General features: G+C 38.4%; 1 protein-coding gene across 3 annotated transcripts in view; it reads left to right on the forward strand.

Annotated features, from left to right (window-relative positions):
- LOC123501900 (centrosomal protein 43-like) overlaps nucleotides 1-21,658 on the forward strand; it is a 64,933-nt gene that overhangs the window by 19,695 nt on the left and 23,580 nt on the right. For all 3 annotated transcript variants that reach the window (XM_045250968.1, XM_045250969.1, XM_045250967.1), the window contains 2 exons: nucleotides 19,183-19,420; nucleotides 20,086-20,153. In XM_045250968.1, coding sequence (XP_045106903.1) covers nucleotides 19,183-19,420; nucleotides 20,086-20,153 — 306 coding nt within the window. The remainder of the gene's footprint in view (nucleotides 1-19,182; nucleotides 19,421-20,085; nucleotides 20,154-21,658) is intronic.

The raw sequence follows: 21,658 nt of genomic DNA on the forward strand, positions 1-21,658 counted from the left end.
CAATTTCCTTATGTGTTTCTTTTTATGAGGGATCCACACTACTCCTGCATATTCCAATCTGGGTCTTATTATAGTACTTATCAATTTCTTCATCATTTCTTTGTCCACGTAGTGAAATGCTATTCCAATATTCCTTAGCAAATTATATGTTTCTCTAAAAATTCTATTAATATTGCTTACTGGTTGATTGTTTTCTTCCATCGTCACTCCTAAGTCCTTTTCCTTTTTAACTTTCTCCAGTTCTACTCCATCTCCCATCTTATAGATTCCCACAGGTCGTCTTTCACTCTTTCCCATTTCCATGACATGGTTTTTGTTCACATTAAATTCCATTTCCCACTTCTTACTCCATTCCCAGATCTTATTTAGGTCTTCTTGCAGTATTTCAGAATCCTCCTTTTGCTTTATAACTCTGCACAGTTTCGTATCATCTGCAAACAGATTTATGTAGCTGTTCACTCCTTCTGGCATGTCGTTAATATAAATGAGGAAAAGTATTGGTGCCAATACTGACCCCTGTGGCACTCCGCTTTCTACTGCTCTCCACTTGGACTTCATATCTTTAACTACCGTCCTTATTTCTCTCCCCCTCAAATAATTTTCTATCCATCTCAATGTGTTTCCTTTTAAGCCACCCTTCTCCTCTAACTTCCATAGTAATCTTGCATGTGGCACTTTGTCAAATACCTTTTTTAAATCCAAACAGATACAGTCAACCCATCCCTCTCTCTCTTGTACTCTATCAACTATTCTAGAATAGAAACTCAATAAATTAGTTACGCAAGACCGTCTTTTTCTAAAACCAAATTGGCTATTTGATATTAATTTGTTGTCTTCAAGGAACTCGATCCATTGTTTCTTTATTATTCTTTCACAGTTAGTGATACTGGTTTGTAATTTAAAGGTTCTTCCTTCTTTCCGCTCTTATATATGGGAACCACCTCAGCTCTTTTTCATTCTACTGGTACTGTTCCATTTTCTATTGAGCATTTTATGATGTATATAGGACTTGCTAGTTCTTCCTACATTCTTTCAGTATTCTGCCTGAGACTTTGTCTGGTCCCATTGCCTTCTCTTATACTTGCTAGTTCTTCCCTACATTCTTTCAGTATTCTGCCTGAGACTTTGTCTGGTCCCATTGCCTTCTCTTCATCCAGTTCCTTCATTAACTCTTTTATTTCAAGCTTGGTTACTTTAATCTCTTTCATATAGATTGTCTCTCTATTACTCTGTGGCCTCTCAAATTTGGATTCCTTAGTAAAGACCTCCTGGAATTTTTTATTTAATAGTTCTGCCATACTTTTTGGGTCTTCCACCATCCCTTTCTCTCCTTTTAACCTTTCTATTGTTTCTTTTTGCCTAATTTTTCCATTTATGAATCTATAGAACAATTTTGGTTGCTCCTTACATTTTTCGACAATGTATTTACCTATTTGTATTTACCTATTTGTGTATTACAGGGCCCGAGCTAAGTTTTCTCTGTCCTGTCTCCTTGTCTTCTCCTGTCATATCTCTCTTTCATCTGATTGACACACACCGCATCAACGACAGCACTGCTCAGTTTATTCCACTTATCAATACTACGATGCAGGAAACTGTACTTTCTCACGTTATTTAGACAGATGTCTTTTATTAGTTTTTTTTCCATGTCCTCGGAGATGATTGCTTGTGGTCACCTTTATCAATTCTCTGTCCAATATGTCAATCTTGTTCACCAATTTATACATAGTTATCATGTCACCCCTTGTTCTTCTCTCTTCTAATGTGGTCAGCCCCAGCTCCCTCAGTCTTTCCTCATAGTCTAACTCCTTGAATCCTGGTACCATCCTTGTTGCCAGCCTCTGTACCCTTTCCACCTTCTTCACATTGTTCTTCATGTGTGGTGACCAGACGCAAGCTGCATATTCTAACTGTGGTCTTATTAAAGTGCATAGTATCTTCTTCATCATTCCTTCATTTAGGTAGTGGAATGCAAGGCCAATATTTTGAAGCATGTTATATGTTTTCCCAAATATCTTGTTTGTGTGTTTCTCCGGTGACAGAGTGTTTTGCACGGTTACTCCTGAGTCTTTCTCCTCATTGGTCTCTTCAATTTTCTCATCACCCAGCCTATAATCCCTGTTTGGTCTGTATCTACTTCTTCCCATTTTCATAACATGGCTCTTGTTTATATTAAATTCCATCTGCCACTCTTTACTCCACTCATATATTTTATCAAGATCTTCCTGTAACTTGTTACAATCTTCCACATTCTTTACTCTCCTCATAATTTTAGTATCGTCCGCAAACATATTCATGTAACTGTATATTCGTACTGGCATATCATTAACATAAATCAAAACATGATGGGACCAAGCACTGACCCCTGTGGAACTCCACTGGTTACCTTGTTCCACTCTGACTTCTTTCCTTTCACCACTGTTCGCATTTCTCTTCCCACTAAGTAATTTTCCATCCATTTTGCTAGTTTATCACTTACTCCTCCAATCTTCTTTAGTTTCCACATCAGTCTATTGTGTGGCTGTGGTTTTTATAGTTAGCGAGTGGTGTTTGTGCTTGGTGTCTGTGTGTGGTGCTTTTGAGTGTTAGTGAAGTGAAAGTGTGTACTGCAGGTGTTAGATTAGAGTGAAATAGTGGTTAGAATCAGTGTTTGTGAGTTAAAAGTATTTTGGTAGAGCGAGGAGACTAGGCTTGTAACTGTCAAGTTGACCTTGAAAGAGGATTAGTTGACCTCACTTAGGCCCCCCCCACCCGCGGTTCCCCCCCCCGTCACCAAGTATTTTTATTTGTTTGTGAGTTAACAGATTGTAAATTAGTATGGCAGTAGCTACTGAGGTATATCAGAGTGTGATTGAGTGCGTGAAAGAGAGTGTTGAGATGGGATTGGGAGAGTTTGTTGTGTGTGAGATGTGTGGGCATGACAGGAAGGTCGTTGACTTTTCTGAGTGTATGGTGTGTAGGCTCAAGAGCGAGAATTTAGTTCTTTCTCTTGAGCACCGAGAATTGCGAGAGGAAATCAGAAAGCTAAGTGAGGGGAAAAGTGCGAACGAAGTTCTCATCTTTGAGTTGAAGGAGGAGGTTTAGAGGCTTGGGAAGGCAGTGGAAAAAATAAGGCAGGAGATCATTGTTAGGCTGAAGGTTGGACCTTCTGAGGGTGACAGGGTGGCTTGGCCCTCTGTCGGGAAGAGCAGAGTGGGGAAGAGGGAGCAGGCGAGCCAGACTGGGAAAGATAGTAGTCAGGATGGGCAGAGATGGCAGGTTGCGAGGGGAAGGAAAGCGGAGGCAGTTAGGGAGGATAGGACTAAACCTGTTGAGTGTGAAAATAGGTTCGGTTTGTTGGAGGGAGAGTGAGAGTGAGAGTGGAGTGAATGAAGTGGTTGTGGTGAGTGAAAGGAGAAAGAAGGGGGTCGAGGAGAGGAGGAGGATGGTTGTGCCTAGCACACCTCAGGTGTGTGTGGTGGGTGACTCTCAGGTTAGGTATTTAGATAGCACTTTCTGTGGGAAAGACAAGGATAGGAGGACGAATGTGTGTATGCCTGGTGCAGGTGTGAAGGCAGTGAGTGAGGAGGTGCAGAAGAGGGTTGGGGGATGGAGAGGAGGGTGTAGTAGTTTTGCACGTAGGTGGGAACGATGTCAGAGCAGGTGGGTCGGAGGAGTTAGTGGCAAGATTTCGGGAAATGTTAGGCAAGATAAGGGAGAGTGGTAGGAGGTGTGTAGTGTCAGGAATCTTGCCTCATGTATATGTTAGCAGGGAATGGTTGTCTAGAGCCATTGGTGTGAATGATCGGGTAAAAGGGATGTGTAAGGATGTGGGTGTCAGCTTTGTGGATGTATGGGATAGGTTCTATGGGCGAAGGGATTTGTATGCTAGGGATGGTGTGCATCTGAGTAGGAAGGGTGTGGATGTGCTGAGTGGATGTCTGAGGGGAGTTGGGATGGAGTGTATGGGGTGAGTTAGCAAATGCATTCCAGAAGAAAGATGCTAGACATAAATTAGATAGGATAAACAGAGATAGTGAAAAGATTAGGAAAGATTTCCAGGTGCAAATAGGAGAGAATAGGATTAGGATTCCAAATAAGGAGACAGCATCTAGGAAGGTAGCAGGACTTAAATGTTTTATGTAAATGCCAGGAGTCTTAGGAACAAGAAGGACGAGTTATCTAGTTATATAGTTGAGGAGGACTTAGATGTTGTATGTGTCACAGAGGCATGGGTAAATGAGGAAAAGTTTAGGAAAATAGGAAAGAATATGAAGTAGATGGATACATTATGTATTTACACCAGAGAATTGGTAGGATAGGTGGAGGAGTAGTTATTTATGTAAAAATCCTTCATTTCCAGTCAGGTTAATGGTATTAAGGTAGATAACAGAGTAGAGTCCTTATGGCTGGATGTTAGAGTAAACAAAAGTAAGGTTATTAGAGTAGGAGCTTTTTATAGACCACCTAACCAGTCAGCAGAGGTAGACAACCTTATGGTAGATGAGATAAATAGGGGGTGTACTAGTCAGACAATTATCTTAGGGATTTTAATCTTAAGTCAGTAAACTGGGAGAGGATGGTAGGAGATGCTAGTGAAAATAAGTTTATGGAAAGTTTTCAGGATAACTATTTAGTGCAGATGGTAGATAAACCTACTAGGGGGAGGAAGGTTTTAGACATAGTACTAACAAATATTGAGCATTGTTTAAAGGAAGTTGAGGTAGGAGAGACTTTAGCAAACAGTGACCATCATATAATTAGATTTATCATTAATTCCAGTAGGGATAATATAGTGAATAAGACTAGAGTCCCAAACTATCAGAAAGGCAATTATGGTAGGTTACATCAGTTATTAGGAGAGGTAAACTGGGAAGATAGTTTTGGAAATAAAACTGCACAGGAGATGTGGGATATTTTTAAGGTTGTAGTAAAGGGTATAGTGATGCAGTGTATCCCTTACAAAGATATAAGGCAGAGAAACAGGAAGCCATTATGGTGGACTCATGAGATAGGTAGCCAGATCAGAGAGAAGAAGAGGGCATACAGAGAGTTGCAGAAAAGTGGGAAGATGTAGATTTGATTAGGTACAGACAGGTCAGAGATGATTTGAGTAAGGTTATAAAAAAGTAAAAGGCAGGCAGAGATAAAACTAGCTAGAGCTGGGAGTAAAGATCCCAAAAATTATATAGTTATTACAAGGTCAGTGATAAAAGAAATAAGGATAGGATTGGACCACTCAGAAAAGATGGTGTAGTAGTGGATCAAAATGAAGACATAGTAGAATTATTGAATGAACAATTTTCTTCAGTATTTACTAGGAAAGAATAGGAAATCCTGTTACAAACAGTGCGACGAGTAGTTTAAGAGCTTTAGAAAATATTGATATAAAACCGGGAATTATTAGGAAATTTATTCTTGAACTAGACGATAGGAAAGCTAGTGGTCCTGATGAGCTACATGCCAGAGTACTTAGGAGGGTGTAGACAGTATTTCTGAAGCACTAAGTTAATCTTTGAAAGATCACTTAGGTTTGCTGAGATACCTCAGGACTGGAAGTTAGCTAATGTTACTCCAATATTTAAAAAGGTAGGAAGGATGATGCGAATAATTATAGACCGATCAGTTTAACTAGTATAGTATGTAAGATACTAGAGAAAATCATTAAGGGTAGTATTTGGGAGCATTTAAATGAGAATAGATTAATTAGAGATACCCAACATGGCTTTAGATCAGGGAGGTCCTGTCTTACAAATTTGCTCGATATCTTAGAATATATTACCAAGGAGTTAGATGATGGAAATAGCATAGATGTTATATATCTAGATTTTAGCAAGGCGTTTGATAAGGTACCGCATAGGAGGCTAGTGTACAAATTGAGACTACATGGGATAGGGGGTAGGTTAGTTGATTGGATTAGTGAATGGCTTTCTGATAGGAAACAGAGAGTAGTATTAAATGGGGCAATGTCTGAGTGGAAGGAAGTGGTTAGTGGGTACCCCAAGGATCAGTGCTAGGACCTCTTCTTTTCTTGGTGTACATTAACGATTTAGATATAGGAATTAGTAGCAAAGTATCAAAGTTTGCAGATGATACTAAGATAGCATGTGCAGTACAGGGTGAAAAGGACAATTACAGAATACAACGAGACCTGGACAGGCTGATAGCATGGGCAGACAGGTGGCAGATGGAGTTTAATTCTAAAAAGTGTCAGGTTATGCATTTAGGTAAAGACAACACAAACTTTAACTATGAGATGGAGGGATGTTGGCTAGAGGCAGTAGAGGAAGGAAAGGATTTAGGAGTAGTGATAGACAGGACTATGAAATTTTCAAAGCAATGTTTAGAAGCAAGAAATAGGGCAAATAGGATCCTGGGTTTTATAAATAGAAATGTTAGTTATAAAAGTAAGGAAGTGGTGCGTAGCTTATATAATTCCTATGTTAGGCCCCATTTAGAGTATTGCATACAGGCCTGGTCACCCCACTATAGGCAGGATATCAACATGTTAGAAGCAGTTCAGAGAAGAGCAACTAGGATGATACCAGCTTTGAAGTGCCTGGAGTATAGAGATAGATTAAAGGAATTAAACATGTTTTCATTTGAGAGGAGATGTATAAGAGGGGATATGATAGAGTTATTTAAAATGTTCTCAGATACAAACTACATAGATGTGAGATCTTTCTTTACCTTAGAGGAGGGAAGTAGGACTAGAAATCATGGCAGGAAGATTAGAAAGCAAGGCTGCAGGTTAGATATAAGAAAATATTTCTTTAGTCATAGGTTGGTAGACCTCTGGAATGCATTGCCAGAGACGGTTGTAAATAGAACTAGTTTGACAATGTTTAAAAACAGATTAGATAAGCACTTAAATTTATTAGATTTATAATTATGTATAGCACTGCATGATAGTTTTTATAAGAAATTTACTATAGTTAAACAAGACATGATCCCCATGTATGGGGACCACAAATTGTAGAGGAATTCGCTGCAGGACTTAGCCCTGTTAATGGGCCAAATATTTAGAATTAGTATATAATGTATTGTGTACTTGTAAGTGTATCTTTAAGTACTGATGACGAGGTCGCTGTGCGACTGATACAGGATAACCTAGATGGGCCCTGGTGGCCCTTTGTTATCCTATTATTTATGTTATGTTATGTTATGTTAAAGGCCTTTCTCAATGCAGGTAAATAGCATCCACCCATCCCCTCTTTGTTGTAGTATGTCAATCACTCTTGAATAAAAACATAATAAATTGGATATGCACGATCTTCCTTTTCTGAAACCAAACTGCCTTTCACTCAGAATGTTTTCACTTTCTAGATACTCACTCCACTTTGCTTTGATTACTTCTTCACATACCTTGCACAATATACTAGTCAACGATACTGGTCTGTAATTTTATGGTTCCGTTCTACTTCCATTCTTATATATAGGCACAATGTCAGCTCTTTTCCACTCTTTCAGGACTATTCCTGTTCGTATGGAGGTTTCCACAATATCAAATATGTGGTTCAACAATTATTGGTCTTTACATTCTTTCAGGAACCTCCCAGATATGACATCAGGCCCCATTGATTTATTAATATCCAAGTTACTTATAATTTTCCTTATATCTACTTTAGTAACCATGATGTCATGCATTTGCTTTATTTCCGTAGGCCTTTCTCCTGTAAAATGCTCCTCCTTTGTAAACACTTTGCAAAAGTTGTTGTTCAATATTTCAGCTATATCTCTAGCATCCTCATATACTTCTTCCCCAACTTTGAGTTTTTCTATTGCCTCCTTTTTATTTAATTTTCCATTTATGAATTTGTAAAACATTTTAGGGTCACTATCACAGTTTTCCACCACTCTCTGTTCATATTCCTTTTGTGCTGTTCTCCTTACTTCAACATATCTATTCCTTGCTGTTTTGTAGCCTTCTCTTGATAATACTTCACTGTTTTTCTTAATTTTTTTCCATGCCTTTTCTTTGTTCTTATTTGCTTCTTCACAATTTCCATTAAACCACTGCTTATTATTTAAAGTCCTCATTCTGTGATATGGCACAAACTGCTTCACAGCACAGTTATATAAATCCATAAATTTATCATATTTCAATTGCATATCCACTTCCTGGTACACCAGTGATAGTGAATTACTAATGAAGTATCGCAGTATTTCATTAGTAATTCACTATCACTCAGTGCCATGGAATCCAGGTTATCCTCATGGCATGAGCGTATATGAATACTAAGATATGATATCCATTATAGCAGGCAATAGAGGAGTGAAAACAAATTTAATATCGTGGTGAAAGACAACACGCCAAGCTTAAAAGGTCACAAGAAAAAGAAGTGGCCAAGTCGCCGGAGTCTCCGCCGTCTGTGGCCGATCTCATCATCTCTGCTTTATTTTTTGGTATTTCATGTAAGACTTCACTTTATGCATTACAAAACAATCCTTTCTTTGGGGGCAAGGTTTGTAAAAAGCTAATAGAAATTATATATATATATATATATATATATATATATATATATATATATATATATATATATATATATATATTTATATATATATACAGTGATACCTTGAGATACGGTCGTCCTAACTTACGATTATTTTGAGATACGACATGAAATATTCGAAAATTTATGCCCCAACATACAACGAAAAATTTGAGATACGATGAACGATAATAACTATTGTAGAAGCGAACGCTAGGTAGCAAAATCTGCGGTCGGCTGCCGCCCACTCAGTTTGTTTGTTGACACCTCATTGTTCAAACATGTGTTATTCGTTGTGTTTGTGCTCATTTTTCGTCTTATTTTGGATATATATACTTTATTTTGTTATTAACCATGGGTCCCAAAGCTAAAGACAAAGCTAGTGAAAAGAAAAAACCTAAGAAAATGATCACGATGGAAGCAAAACATGAAATTATCACAAAGTATGAGCGTGGCATTTGTATCATCGACTTGGCAAAGGAGTATGGCCGCAATCCTTCTACAATATCCACAATCATCAAGCAGAAGGAAGAGATCAAGAAGCTGCAATCTTCCAAAGGCGTCACCATTATTTCCAAGCTACGTACTGATAAACATGATGAGATGGAACAGCTACTTTTAATATGGATTAAGGAGAAGCAATTGGCTGGTGACTCTGTTTCTGTGAGAAGGCTAGCACCATTTTCCAAGACCTTAAGCGTGAAGCAGCCGAGATGGAGGGAGAATCATCGCAGGGTGGCCAAGGGAGTGATGAGTTCAAAGCCAGTCGTAGATGGTTTGACAATTTTAAGAAATGAAATGGCATTCATTCTGTCATTCGTCATGGAGAGGCATCGAGTGCTGATGTTAAGGGGGCTGAAAATTTCATTAAGGATATGAAAAACTCATTTGTGAAGAAGTATACCTGCCACAACAAGTATTCAATTGTGACAAAACAGGATTGTTTTGGAAGAAAATGCCTAGGCGTACGTTTATCACAGCAGAAGAAAAAAGTCTACCCGGTCACAAGCCTATGAAAGATAGGCTAACGCTTGCCCTTTGTGCCAACACTAGTGGCGATTTCAAATTGAAACCGTTACTAGTTTATCACTCAGAAAATCCAAAGGCATTCAAAGCTCATAAAGGGATTAAAGAAAGATTACAAGTTCTGTGGCGTGCAAATAGTAAAGCACGGGTGACACGTCAGTTTTTTATTGAATGGATGAAGGTAGTTTTTGGTCCTTCAGGCAAGAAATACTTGACTGATAATGGTCTGCCACTTAAGTGTGTCCTGCTCTTGGATAATGCCCCCGGTCACCCCCCTAGCCTTGCAGATGACATTTTAGATGAATTTAAATTCATTAAAGTTGTCTATCTGCCAGCCAACACAACATCTATCCTCCAGCCCATGGATCAACAGGTGATATCCAACTTTAAGAAACTTTTCACGAAGCATCTTTTCAAGCGTTGCTTTGAAGTTACTGAAAATACGAACCTAACATTGAGGGAGTTTTGGAAGCAACGTTACAACATTGTGATCTGTGTTAAGCTTATAGATATTGCCTGGCAAGGTGTTACCAAAAGAACATTGAACTCAGCTTGGAGAAAATTATGGCCAGATGTTGTTTTAGAGTGAGACTTTGAGGGATTCGATCCTGTTGAGGAGGAGATTGTATGTATTGGCCGCTGTATGGGCTTAGAGGTAGATGAGGCAAATGTTGCTGAACTCGTTGAGGAGCACGCTGAAGAACTCACGACAGAGGAGCTGAAGGAGTTACGCAAGATTTCCCACGAGGAGGTAATGCAAGAACTCAGCAGTGAGGAGGATGTTGAGCAGGAGGAGGAACTAACTTCACGTGAAATTCGTGATATCCTTGGCAAGTGGTAGGAAGTGTCAGATTTTGTGGAAAAAAGACACCCTGTTATGGTCTACAGGCAGAGCGAGTGTCTTATATAATGATACGTGTCTCACATTCTTTCGTAACATTCTAAAAAGGAGGCAGAAACAAACCTCTCTTGACCGTTACTTTCTGAAGGTTTCAGTTAGTGAAAGTCAAGGTGAGGCCAAAAGGGCCAGACGTGAGAGTGCTGAAACTGATGAAAGTGAGGCCAAAAAGGCCAGACATGAAAGTGATGATTAGGTGATGATTACGTAAGAAAAAAGAAAAATTTAAAAAGCCACCCCCCAAGAAAACATAAAGAATAAGTTTAGCATTAGAAATAAGTTTAGCAATGTTTTTGTGTTTACGTACATTACATACGTATAAATCCTCCTCCTTCTCCTCCTCCTCCTCCTCCTCCTCCTCCTCCTCCTCCTCCTCCTCCTCCTCCTCCTCCTCCTCCTCCTCACCCTGCAGGCCGCAGCTCACCGTCACTGTGGTAAGTAAAATTCCTTTCTTTTTTTATTGATTTTATTAACATTTATCATATTAATGTGTTTTTTTATCATTATGTGTGTTATTACTCGTTTATTTATATACAAATTGTGTATATTATATGTAATTTAACTGTGTTTTGGGGTGGTTTCATAGTGCTAGAACGCATTAATTCATATTACATGTATTTATATAGGAAATATTGATTTGACATACAATTTTTTTGACATACAATGATGGTTATAGAATGAATTAAAATTGTATCTGAAGGTACCACTGTATATATATATATATATATATATATATATATATATATATATATATATATATATATATATATATATATATTTATACAGTAAGGTCCCGAGTTACGTCAGAGTTACGTTCCTGAAACATGACGTAAGTTGATTTTGTACTAACTCGAGTTTTTGTACTTTCAAAGCATATTATCGAGTTTTCAACCAATCATTTTTTATGGTTATTCAGGTAAGTAAAAGGTTATATTGTTATATTGGTATATTATTTACAACTATGTAGGAATATATTGATTAGGGCCATGAATCAAGGACTGCAGGTTGCCGAGAGGGGCGGCCTGAGGCCGCCAGGAGGGTGGGCAGGTCGAATGTTGTGACGCCCAGGGCGGGACAGCTGGGAGCTTTGTGGAGTGCGGTAGGAGTAAAAGCGTTATATAAGTAAAAGGTTATATTGTTATATTATTTACAAGTATGTAGGATTATGAAACACAAGCTTGTTTTTGTTGTTGATTAGGGCTGTGAACGCGAAGGACTGCATGTTGCCAGAGGGGTGGACGCCTGAGGCCGCCAGGAGGGTAGGCAGGTCGAATGTTGTGACGCCCAGGGTGGACAGCTGGGAGCGTAGTGCAATGCGGTGGGAGTAGAAGCGTGGGCAGCAGAGCAGGAAATGCAACAGGAAAGGGCAATAGGGATCAGCAGACAGGCGCAGACAGTGCAAGTGACCTGCAAGTGTCGTGTGGCCCAGACGAAGGCTCCGGAGTTGTTGTGTTATGAGTAAATAATGTCTTTTGCATGCAATAACGAACAAGTAATACCTTGAGATTCGAGCCACGATTTAGTTCAATTTCTGTTTTGAGATACTAGTCATGCTTTGGAGTGCTGCCATTACTCGACACATCAGTCCAGCCTCATCTGAGTTAGTATCTATGTGTGTGTGTGTGTATATATACAATAAAACCTCAGCTCATGACCATAATTCGTTCCTAAATCCTGTTCGTCACCTGATTTGTTCGTCCCCTGAATCAATTTTTCCCATTAGAATGTATTGAAATACCATTAATCCGTTCCAGACCAAAAAAATCATACTTTTGTCCATAAAACCCATTCAAAATAGACCTTTAATGTATGCATGACATGAACGAAATAATTATAGAAAGCCTAAATTGTTTTACTTACCTAAATGCTATCAAAATGATAATAAAATGAATAAAAAAGAAAAGGTTATTTACTTGAGAGATTGGACGTTGATGGCATGATGGAATGGAGGAGAGGAGGATGGGGAGGAAGACAGACAAGATCCGAGAAGACAGTCATGAGAGAGAACTTTGGATGTGCGCAGCTTGCCAGAGCTACACAACAGCTGTGTAGCGTCACAAGTCAGTGCCGCTATGTGGGGGCCCGTTATAGTGAACATCGACGTGGGAAACATGGAAAGATTGCCAGTCTTCGTCTCTGCCTTTGGAAGACCCTTGCCTTTTTTTTTTTTTTTTTTTTACATTACAAGGGCACTGGCCAAGGGCAAACACAGTGTTGGAAAAAAAAAAATCCCGCTGGTTGCCAGGCCCTGTTAAAAGAAAAGTAGAAAGAGAAAAAACAGAAAAATCTAAAAGGAGGGTCCTGCTGGGGATTGACTTCCTCATGCGTGTGGGAGCAAGTTTAGATTTCCAAGAAGGGAAGTTAAAGGTACGTGGCCAGGAAGTTCTTTTGATCCTCGGAGGTGATGCTCAGTGTGAGAGGAGCGGGCAGTAGGGCGGTGTTCCTTGCCAGGCGAGCGAGGAAACAACTGCGATGGATGTGCAGTACCTGGACATGGCCAGGATGATGATGACAGCAACGCTGAGAGCCACCAGAGCAGCGAGGATAACGCCGAGGAAGCTACAGTAGAGCGTGCTGGTAACATCACCATGCCCAGGAAAAACAGGAGGAAATCGTGGTGGCACGGAGATTATGTTATGTAATATTTTTCGTATGTTCCTGTTTCTATTTTCTTTTGTGCTTATGTTTTGTTCTGTTGTTGTGATAGCCGGATTGGGTATCACACAAACAGCTCACACCGCGTTCGTCCCCCAAAATATCGTTCGTCCCCTGGGTCGATATATTGACAAATTTTTTGGTCGTCTCCCGAATTGTTCGTCCCTAGAGACGTTCGTCAAGCGAGGTTTTACTGTACATTACATTGCCCTTCTCAGGACAATTTAATTACCATTTACGTAATACAATGTCTCATTTACTCAAGAAACATGTTCTGAATATTGATTTTAGATTCACTTTTGTTAATAAAAATACCATAGGTTCTCTATTTAAATTTAAAGATGCTATTCCTACTCCTTTGTGCTCAAAAATAGTATATTGCTTTAGATGTCCGGACTGTATGTCACGGTATATTGGTTCCACATGTCGGAACCTAAAAATTCGAATTTCTGAGCACTTGGGAGTATCGTACAGAACAAATGCTCGTATCACTGAGGCTAGTTTCTCAAATATAAGAGAACATGCATTACAATGTAATCATGCATTTACTGATCAGGACTTTAACATAAAGTATAGGCATATTGTAACTCAGACCTTAGGATGGCGGAATCTTTATTTATTGTAAAAGAGAAGCCAGAGTTAAATGGTACAGAAATAGCTACCAAATTATTAATTTTTACTTAATAATTTCGAACTAGGTGAGATAGTGTCGTTTTAGCATAGTTAGGATTTGAGGTTCATATACGTGTACTTTGTTTCAACCATTCAGCATTGAGAATTTTGTTTGGGCTAAAATATTTCTGTAATAGACTAACTGTTTTGCATCATACCTTTAAATTGTCCTCTTTTTTGCATCAGCTATGACAGATTAGAATATTGTGTTATATATTGTATTGGATAGGAAATTCTTAGTGAACCAATCAGATTTTGCCAGCTAGTGAGTAGGAGCCTATAAATATTGGTGAGCCAGTCTCCCTCTCCACTTACCTGTTGGAGGAACTAGTAGCAGGACCACTGTGTCTGGTCATATTTTAATGTTTTACGTGTGGTTTTACAGTGTCTTATTGTACACCTGAAGATAGGATATGTACTTTCCCGAAACGTTGTGTGAAGTGGATATAATGAAGATAACCGTCATTTTGTGGGTCTTCTCTCTCCTATACTATATATATATATATATATATATATATATATATATATATATATATATATATATATATATATATATATATTGCTTCAACTTCTGACAGGATATAATGCATATCTTCCCTATATCATGTATGGTTAACAACTAGAGATGTGTCACCCACAGTACTCCCAGAGGACAAAATGGAGGAGACAATGTGCAGATGGGAACAGCCTGTCACATGGCCTGCTCCCTGCTCATGTTAACTTATAACATAACATAACATAGCATAACATAAATAATAGGATAACAAAGGGCCACCAGGGCCCATCTAGGTTATCCTGTATCAGTCGCACAACGACCTCGTCATCAGTACTTAAAGATACACTTACAAGTACACAAGACATTATATACTATTTCTAAATATTTGGCCCATTAACAGTGCTAAGTTCTGCAGCGAATTCCTCTACAATCTGTGATCCCCATACATGGGGATCATGTCTTGTTTAACTATAGTAAATTTCTTATAAAAACTAGCATGCAGCGCTATACATAATTATAAATATAATAAATTTAAGTGCTTATCTACTCTGTTTTTAAACATTGTCAAACTAGTGCTATTTACAACCCTCTCTGGCAATGCATTCCAGAAGTCTACCACCCTATGACTAAAGAAATATTTTCTTATATCTAACCTGCAGCCTTGCTTTCTAATCTTCCTGCCATGATTTCTAGTCCTACTTCCTCCTCTAAGGTAAAGAAAGATCTCACATCTATGTAGTTTGTATCTGAGAACATTTTAAATAACTCTATCATATCCCTCTTATACATCTCCTCTCAAATGAAAACATGTTTAATTCCTTTAATCTATCTCTATACTCCAGGCGCTTTAATGCTGGTATCATCCTAGTTGCTCTTCTCTGAACTGCTTCTAACGTGTTGATATCCTGCCTATAATGGGGTGACCAGGCCTGTATGCAATACTCTAAATGGGGCCTATTATAGGAATTATATAAGCTACGCACCACTTCCTTACTTTTATAACTAACAATTCTATTTATAAAACCCAGGATCCTATTTGCCCTATTTCTTGCTTCTAAACATTGCTTTGAAAATTTCATAGTCCTGTCTATCACTATACCTAAATCCTTTCCCCTCCTCTACTGCCTCTAGCCAACATCCCTCCATCTCTTAGCTAAAGTTTGTGTTGTCTTTACCTAAATGCATAACCTGACACTTTTCAGAATTAAACTCCATCTGCCACCTGTCTGCCCATGCTATCAGCCTGTCCAGGTCTCGTTGTATTCTGTAATTGTCCTTTTCACCCTGTACTGCACATGCTATCTTAGTATCATCTGCAAACTTTGATACTTTGCTATTAATTCCTATATCTAATCGTTAATGTACACCCTTCCACTCAGACATTGCCCCATTTAATACTACTCTCTGTTTCCTATCAGAAAGCCATTCACTAATCCAATCAACTAACCTACCCCCTATCCCATGTAGTCTCAATTTGTATACTAGCCTCCTATGCGGTACCATATCAAACGCCTTGCTAAAATCTAGATATATAACATCTATGCTATTTCCATCATCTAACTCCTTGGTAATATATTCTAAGATATCTAGCAAATTTGTAAGACAGGACCTCCCTGATCTAAAGCCATGTTGGGTATCTCTAATTAATCTATTCTCATTTAAATGCTCCCAAATACTACCCTTAATGATTTTCTCTAGTATCTTACATACTATACTAGTTAAACTGATCGGTCTATAATTATTTGCATCATCCTTCCTACCTTTTTTAAATATTGGTGTAACATTAGCTAACTTCCAGTCCTGAGGTATCTCAGCAAACCTAAGTGATCTTTCAAAGATTAACTTAAGTGCTTCAGAAATACTGTCTACACCCTCCCTAAGTACTCTGGCATGTAGCTCATCAGGACCACTAGCTTTCCTATCGTCTAGTTCAAGAATAAATTTCCTAATAATTCCCGGTTTTATATCAATATTTTCTAAAGCTCTTAAACTACTCGTCGCACTGTTTGTAACAGGATTTCCTATTCTTTCCTAGTAAATACTGAAGAAAATTGTTCATTCAATAATTCTACTATGTCTTCATTTTGATCCACTACTACACCATCTTTTCTGAGTGGTCCAATCCTATCCTTATTTCTTTTATCACTGACCTTGTAATAACTATATAATTTTTGGGATCTTTACTCCCAGCTCTAGCTAGTTTTATCTCTGCCTGCCTTTTACTTTTTTTATAACCTTACTCAAATCATCCCTGACCTGTCTGTACCTAATCAAATCTACATCTTCCCACTTTTCTGCAACTCTCTATATGCCCTCTTCTTCTCTCTGATCTGTCTACCTATCTCATGAGTCCACCATAATGGCTTCCTGTTTCTCTGCCTTATATCTTTGTAAGGGATACACTGCATCACTATACCCTTTACTACAACCTTAAAAATATCCCACATCTCCTGTGCAGTTTTGTTTCCAAAACTATCTTCCCAGTTTACCTCTCCTAATAACTGACGTAACCTACCATAATTGCCTTTCTGATAGTTTGGGACTCTAGTCTTATTCACTATATTATCCCTACTGGAATTAATGATAAATCTAATTATATGATGGTCACTGTTTGCTAAAGTCTCTCCTACCTCAACTTCCTTTAAACAATGCTCAATATTTGTTAGTACTATGTCTAAAACCTTCCTCCCCCTAGTAGGTTTATCTACCATCTGCACTAAATAGTTATCCTGAAAACTTTCCATAAACTTATTTTCACTAGCATCTCCTACCATCCTCTCCCAGTTTACTGACTTAAGATTAAAATCCCTAAGATAATTGTCTGACTAGTACACCCCTATTTATCTCATCTACCATAAGGTTGTCTACATCTGCTGACTGGTTAGGTGGTCTATAAAAGCTCCTACTCTAATAACCTTACTTTTGTTTACTCTAACATCCAGCCATAAGGACTCTACTCTGTTATCTACCTTAATACCATTAACCTGACTGGAAATGAAGGATTTTTTACATAAATAACTACTCCTCCACCTATCCTACCAATTCTCTGGTGTAAATACATAATGTATCCATCTACTTCATATTCTTTCCTATTTTCCTAAACTTTTCCTCATTTACCCATGCCTCTGTGACACATACAACATCTAAGTCCTCCTCAACTATATAACTAGATAACTCGTCCTTCTTGTTCCTAAGACTCCTGGCATTTACATAAAAACATTTAAGTCCTGCTACCTTCCTAGATGCTGTCTCCTTATTTGGAATCCTAATCTTATTCTCTCCTATTTGCACCTGGAAATCTTTCCTAATCTTTTCACTATCTCTGTTTATCCTATCTAATTTATGTCTAACATGCATTTGCTACCTCACCCCCTACACTCCATCCCAACTCCCCTCCAGACATCCACTCAGCACTCCACACCCTTCCTACTCAGATGCACACCATCCCTAGTATACAAATCCCTTTGCCCATAGAACCTATCCCATACATCCACAAAGCTGACACCCATATCCTTACACATCCCTTTTACCCGATCATTCACACCAATGGCTCTAGACAACCATTCCCTGCTAACATACACACGAGGCAAGATTCCTGACACTACACACCTCCTACCACTCTCCCTTATCTTGCCTAACATTTCCCGAAATCTTGCCACTAACTCCTCCGACCCACCTGCTCTGACAAACTACTACACCCTCCCTCTCCATCCCCCCAACTCTCTTCTGCACCTCCTCACTCACTGCCTTCACACCTGCACCAGACATACACACGTTCATCCTCCTATCCCTGTCTTTCCCACAGAAAGTGCTATCTAAGTACCTAACCTGAGAGTCACCCACCACACACACCTGAGGTGTGCTAGGCACAACCCCCCTCCTCCTCTCCTATACCCCCTTCTCTCTCCTTTCACTCACCACAACCACCTCATTCACTCCACTCTCACTCTCCCCCTCCCCCTCCAACAAACCGAACCTATTTTCACACTCAACAGGTTTAGTCCTATCCTCCCTATCCCTATAGATAAGGAATTTTTTTTTTTATGTATTAGAGGAAATCTGGTAAAAAAAAAAAAAAACCCACTTAATCGCCTGCCCCCTGTGCAGGTCTGATAAAGTCAGCCAAAAGACAGTGACAAATGTCATGAAATCTTCATTAAATCATAACAAACAGGTAGACTGGTCTGGATGGATTTTTGCTATCCAACAAGCAAGAACAACTCTTGGGCTCTTTACTATGTGACTATCAAACAAAAGGAACAAGAGGAAGTGGACAAAATTAAGCAAGGAAGAACAATTACTAGGCACCGGGGCATCTTATAATAATGAGGTGGCTGTCTTACACATAATGCCTAGCCTCACATGCTCTCAATGTCATAGTAGGCTTTTTTATTCTCTTTTCTTACTTACATGATGTAATAAATGCAGCTCATAACACTACCAAGAAAAAAAAATGTAATAGTCTATATTTGCTGTATTTTGCACTGAAAATTTATTGAATTGAATAGATAAAACTGTATGGTGATCAGAAGTACATAGCGCCTATGATTACCCTCCCTTTGCCTAATGCATTGTACTGTATACTTTTGTGTTACATGTTTGATTCCTGGTGATGATATCTCTCTCTCTCTCGGTTAAATATGTCTCATCTTCACATCAGTTTCTCAGCATTTTCATTATGGTTCAAAGTGGACATGACAGAGCAAATAGGATGGCATACATCAGTAATGCTTTTTCTCAATCTTACCTCATTAGTTTATTTTTGCTTGTAATTTTATTTTCATTGATTAATATATTTTCACAGTCAGTTTATCATAAACTGCATGATTAAATTAATTTTCTTTTTTAATTAATTATTTATATTTTCAAAAGGAAACTTATCTAGGGCTATAAAAAGATAAGATAGAAACCTTGATCTCACTTTCAGCCCTACTTATTCCATATGTCTCCTTTCTCCTTCACAGAAGGGCATTCCATTAGTCAGCCCGCCAACACGACAAGTCTTAGGCACACATGAGGGGGCTGTTGCTGCTTGTCTTGTGCAGGACTTTCTTCAGTGCCTTGGCCTGGATTTCTCACTGGCAGTCTTTTCTCCAGAGTCTGGTCACCCATCACTTTGGTCTTATCCTGGCTCAGAGGCTCTGTCTTCCTCCCTTGGTTTAGCCTCTGGAAGAGGAAAAAGGGGCATTAATGATGACAAAGGTACTTTTATATGTATTAATTTCATTCTTGTAGTTTACATTCTAAGATTCTTTCAATACCCAAATCTCCAGTACTTCCATCCTTATATATATATATATATATATATATATATATATATATATATATATATATATATATATATATATATATATATATATATATATATATATATATATAATATTTATTTATTTATTTATTTGATTATTTTTTTTTTTTATGTAAGAGGAGAAAACTGGCCAGTCATCAAAAACTGTGATTATATAAAAAGGCCCACTGAGATGCTGGTCCCTGAAGAGTGCCATAAGAGTACAGTAGTGGAATAAATGTCCTCAAACCTTCTTCAATGAGTTCAGGTCATAGCTCTCTCTCTCTCTCTCTCTCTCTCTCTCTCTCTCTCTCTCTCTCTCTCTCTCTCTCTCTCTCTCTCTCTCTCTCTCTCTCTCTCTCTCTCTCTCTCTCTCTCTCTCTCTCTGTAGCACCATGAATGATGAAACAGCCACTTGTAGATTTGAACCAAAGAAAATTTTTGTGTATTATTCCATTTATATTTTTAAATCTTAGTATTGAGTAGTATCTCACATTAGTAGAAAGAATGATTTGTTTGAGAATATAATGTTTATTGTTACTAATGTAATGTACCTAATGTTCTGAACAAATATTTTCAGGTCACAGTATTCCTCTTTTGATTGAACTTCTGAGAGAGAGGGAAGTTTTACCTTTAACCATCCAGGAGGTATGTGACTATTTTTCTCACTCGTGTATGTGAATAAAACTTGCCTCATATAATTATTTATTCATATCTGTTATCCAACATACTGTATTTGATGACTTATAAGATGCATGTGCATCTTATAAGTCATCAAATAAGAAAATGCTGAATGAGTGGATTGAAACTGAGCATGAAGTGAAAGGCTTCACCTGACATTGAAGTCCTCTCATATCTAAAACAGAAAATTAGCAAGTTATTAAAAGAGGTTGATGTAAGAAAAACAATGGGGCTAGATGGAGTGTCAGGATGGACACTGAGAGAATGTAGAAAACAACTTGTGGAACCAATTTGGGATGGGATCAACAGAGGGAGAGAAAGAAAAACAAAGACAGTGGTGAGAGAGGTTAGGAGGGGAAGCTACATCTTTAATTCATCACCATTGTCCCATTCTGATACCATATTATTGGTAAAAAAATTGCCGGTATTCCAATATACTGGATACCGGTGCACATCCCTAGACCTGCATCAGTCTTGAGAAAAACAACATTCTTTTGCATTCTGTCAGTACTTTTCATTTAGCAACTTACAATGGCACCAAAGAGACTTATTGTTGGTGAAAATCAGGAATCTAGTGAGAGTGCAAGTGTTAGAGAGCCAAAGCTCACAGGAATCACACCAGACATTTTTATGGATGGTAACTCGTCCTTGGACAACCTCCTCCTCCTCCCCAACCTTCTTCCCTTCTCTTCTATGTTATCCATCACTAGCCTTCACTTACAGTATGTACAAATCAAAATTATAAAAAAGAATTACATTGAAGTTTTTATAAACTAGAGGTTTTGCTAAGAATAGATTGAATTACCTGATTTATAGGTATCAACAGTTGAACTTTTTGATACTCGAACAGCCATTTGGAACAAGTTAAGTTCAAGTATTGGGTCTCCACTATACACTCGACCCTTGAAACAACGGACATATGCGTGCACGACCCTGTCCGTAGATTGCAAAAGTCCGTTCTTTGCAAAGTACGTAAAAACTATAAAATGTACGTAAAATACGTAAAATTTTTAAATTTTCGTATTAGTTCAAGCTTAGCAGCCACTGGAAGAGCCTTTCGATTACACTTGACTGGTTTCTAGGTTTAGGAGGCATTTTTGGATAGGTTAAGCACTCGTGGGAAGGGTACAAATGCATAAAAAAGCCGTGGTAAGCACTGGACAATGTTGGCTGTTGGTTGAAAACGCACGGACTGAAGATTAAACATGGGGGCCAACAGCTGATGACGCGACTGACCTGCCACCTACCGGACAACAATTTGCCGGGAACGGACAATCGCGCGCATTTTAATATTCGTCCATAGATTAAACCGGACTCCAGAATTTGTCCGTAGTGTCCGAAATCTGTTGATGGGAGGTCTGTTGTTTCGAGGGTCGAGTGTACTTCTTAAATAATAATTAACTTTTATTCCAGCATTGAACATTGAATAAGGCGGTATAAATGTTTAGAATATTTTTTTCTGGTTATTAAAA

Source organism: Portunus trituberculatus, chromosome 10 (assembly GCF_017591435.1).
Source record: "Portunus trituberculatus isolate SZX2019 chromosome 10, ASM1759143v1, whole genome shotgun sequence".
NCBI classification, from domain to species: domain Eukaryota; kingdom Metazoa; phylum Arthropoda; class Malacostraca; order Decapoda; family Portunidae; genus Portunus; species Portunus trituberculatus.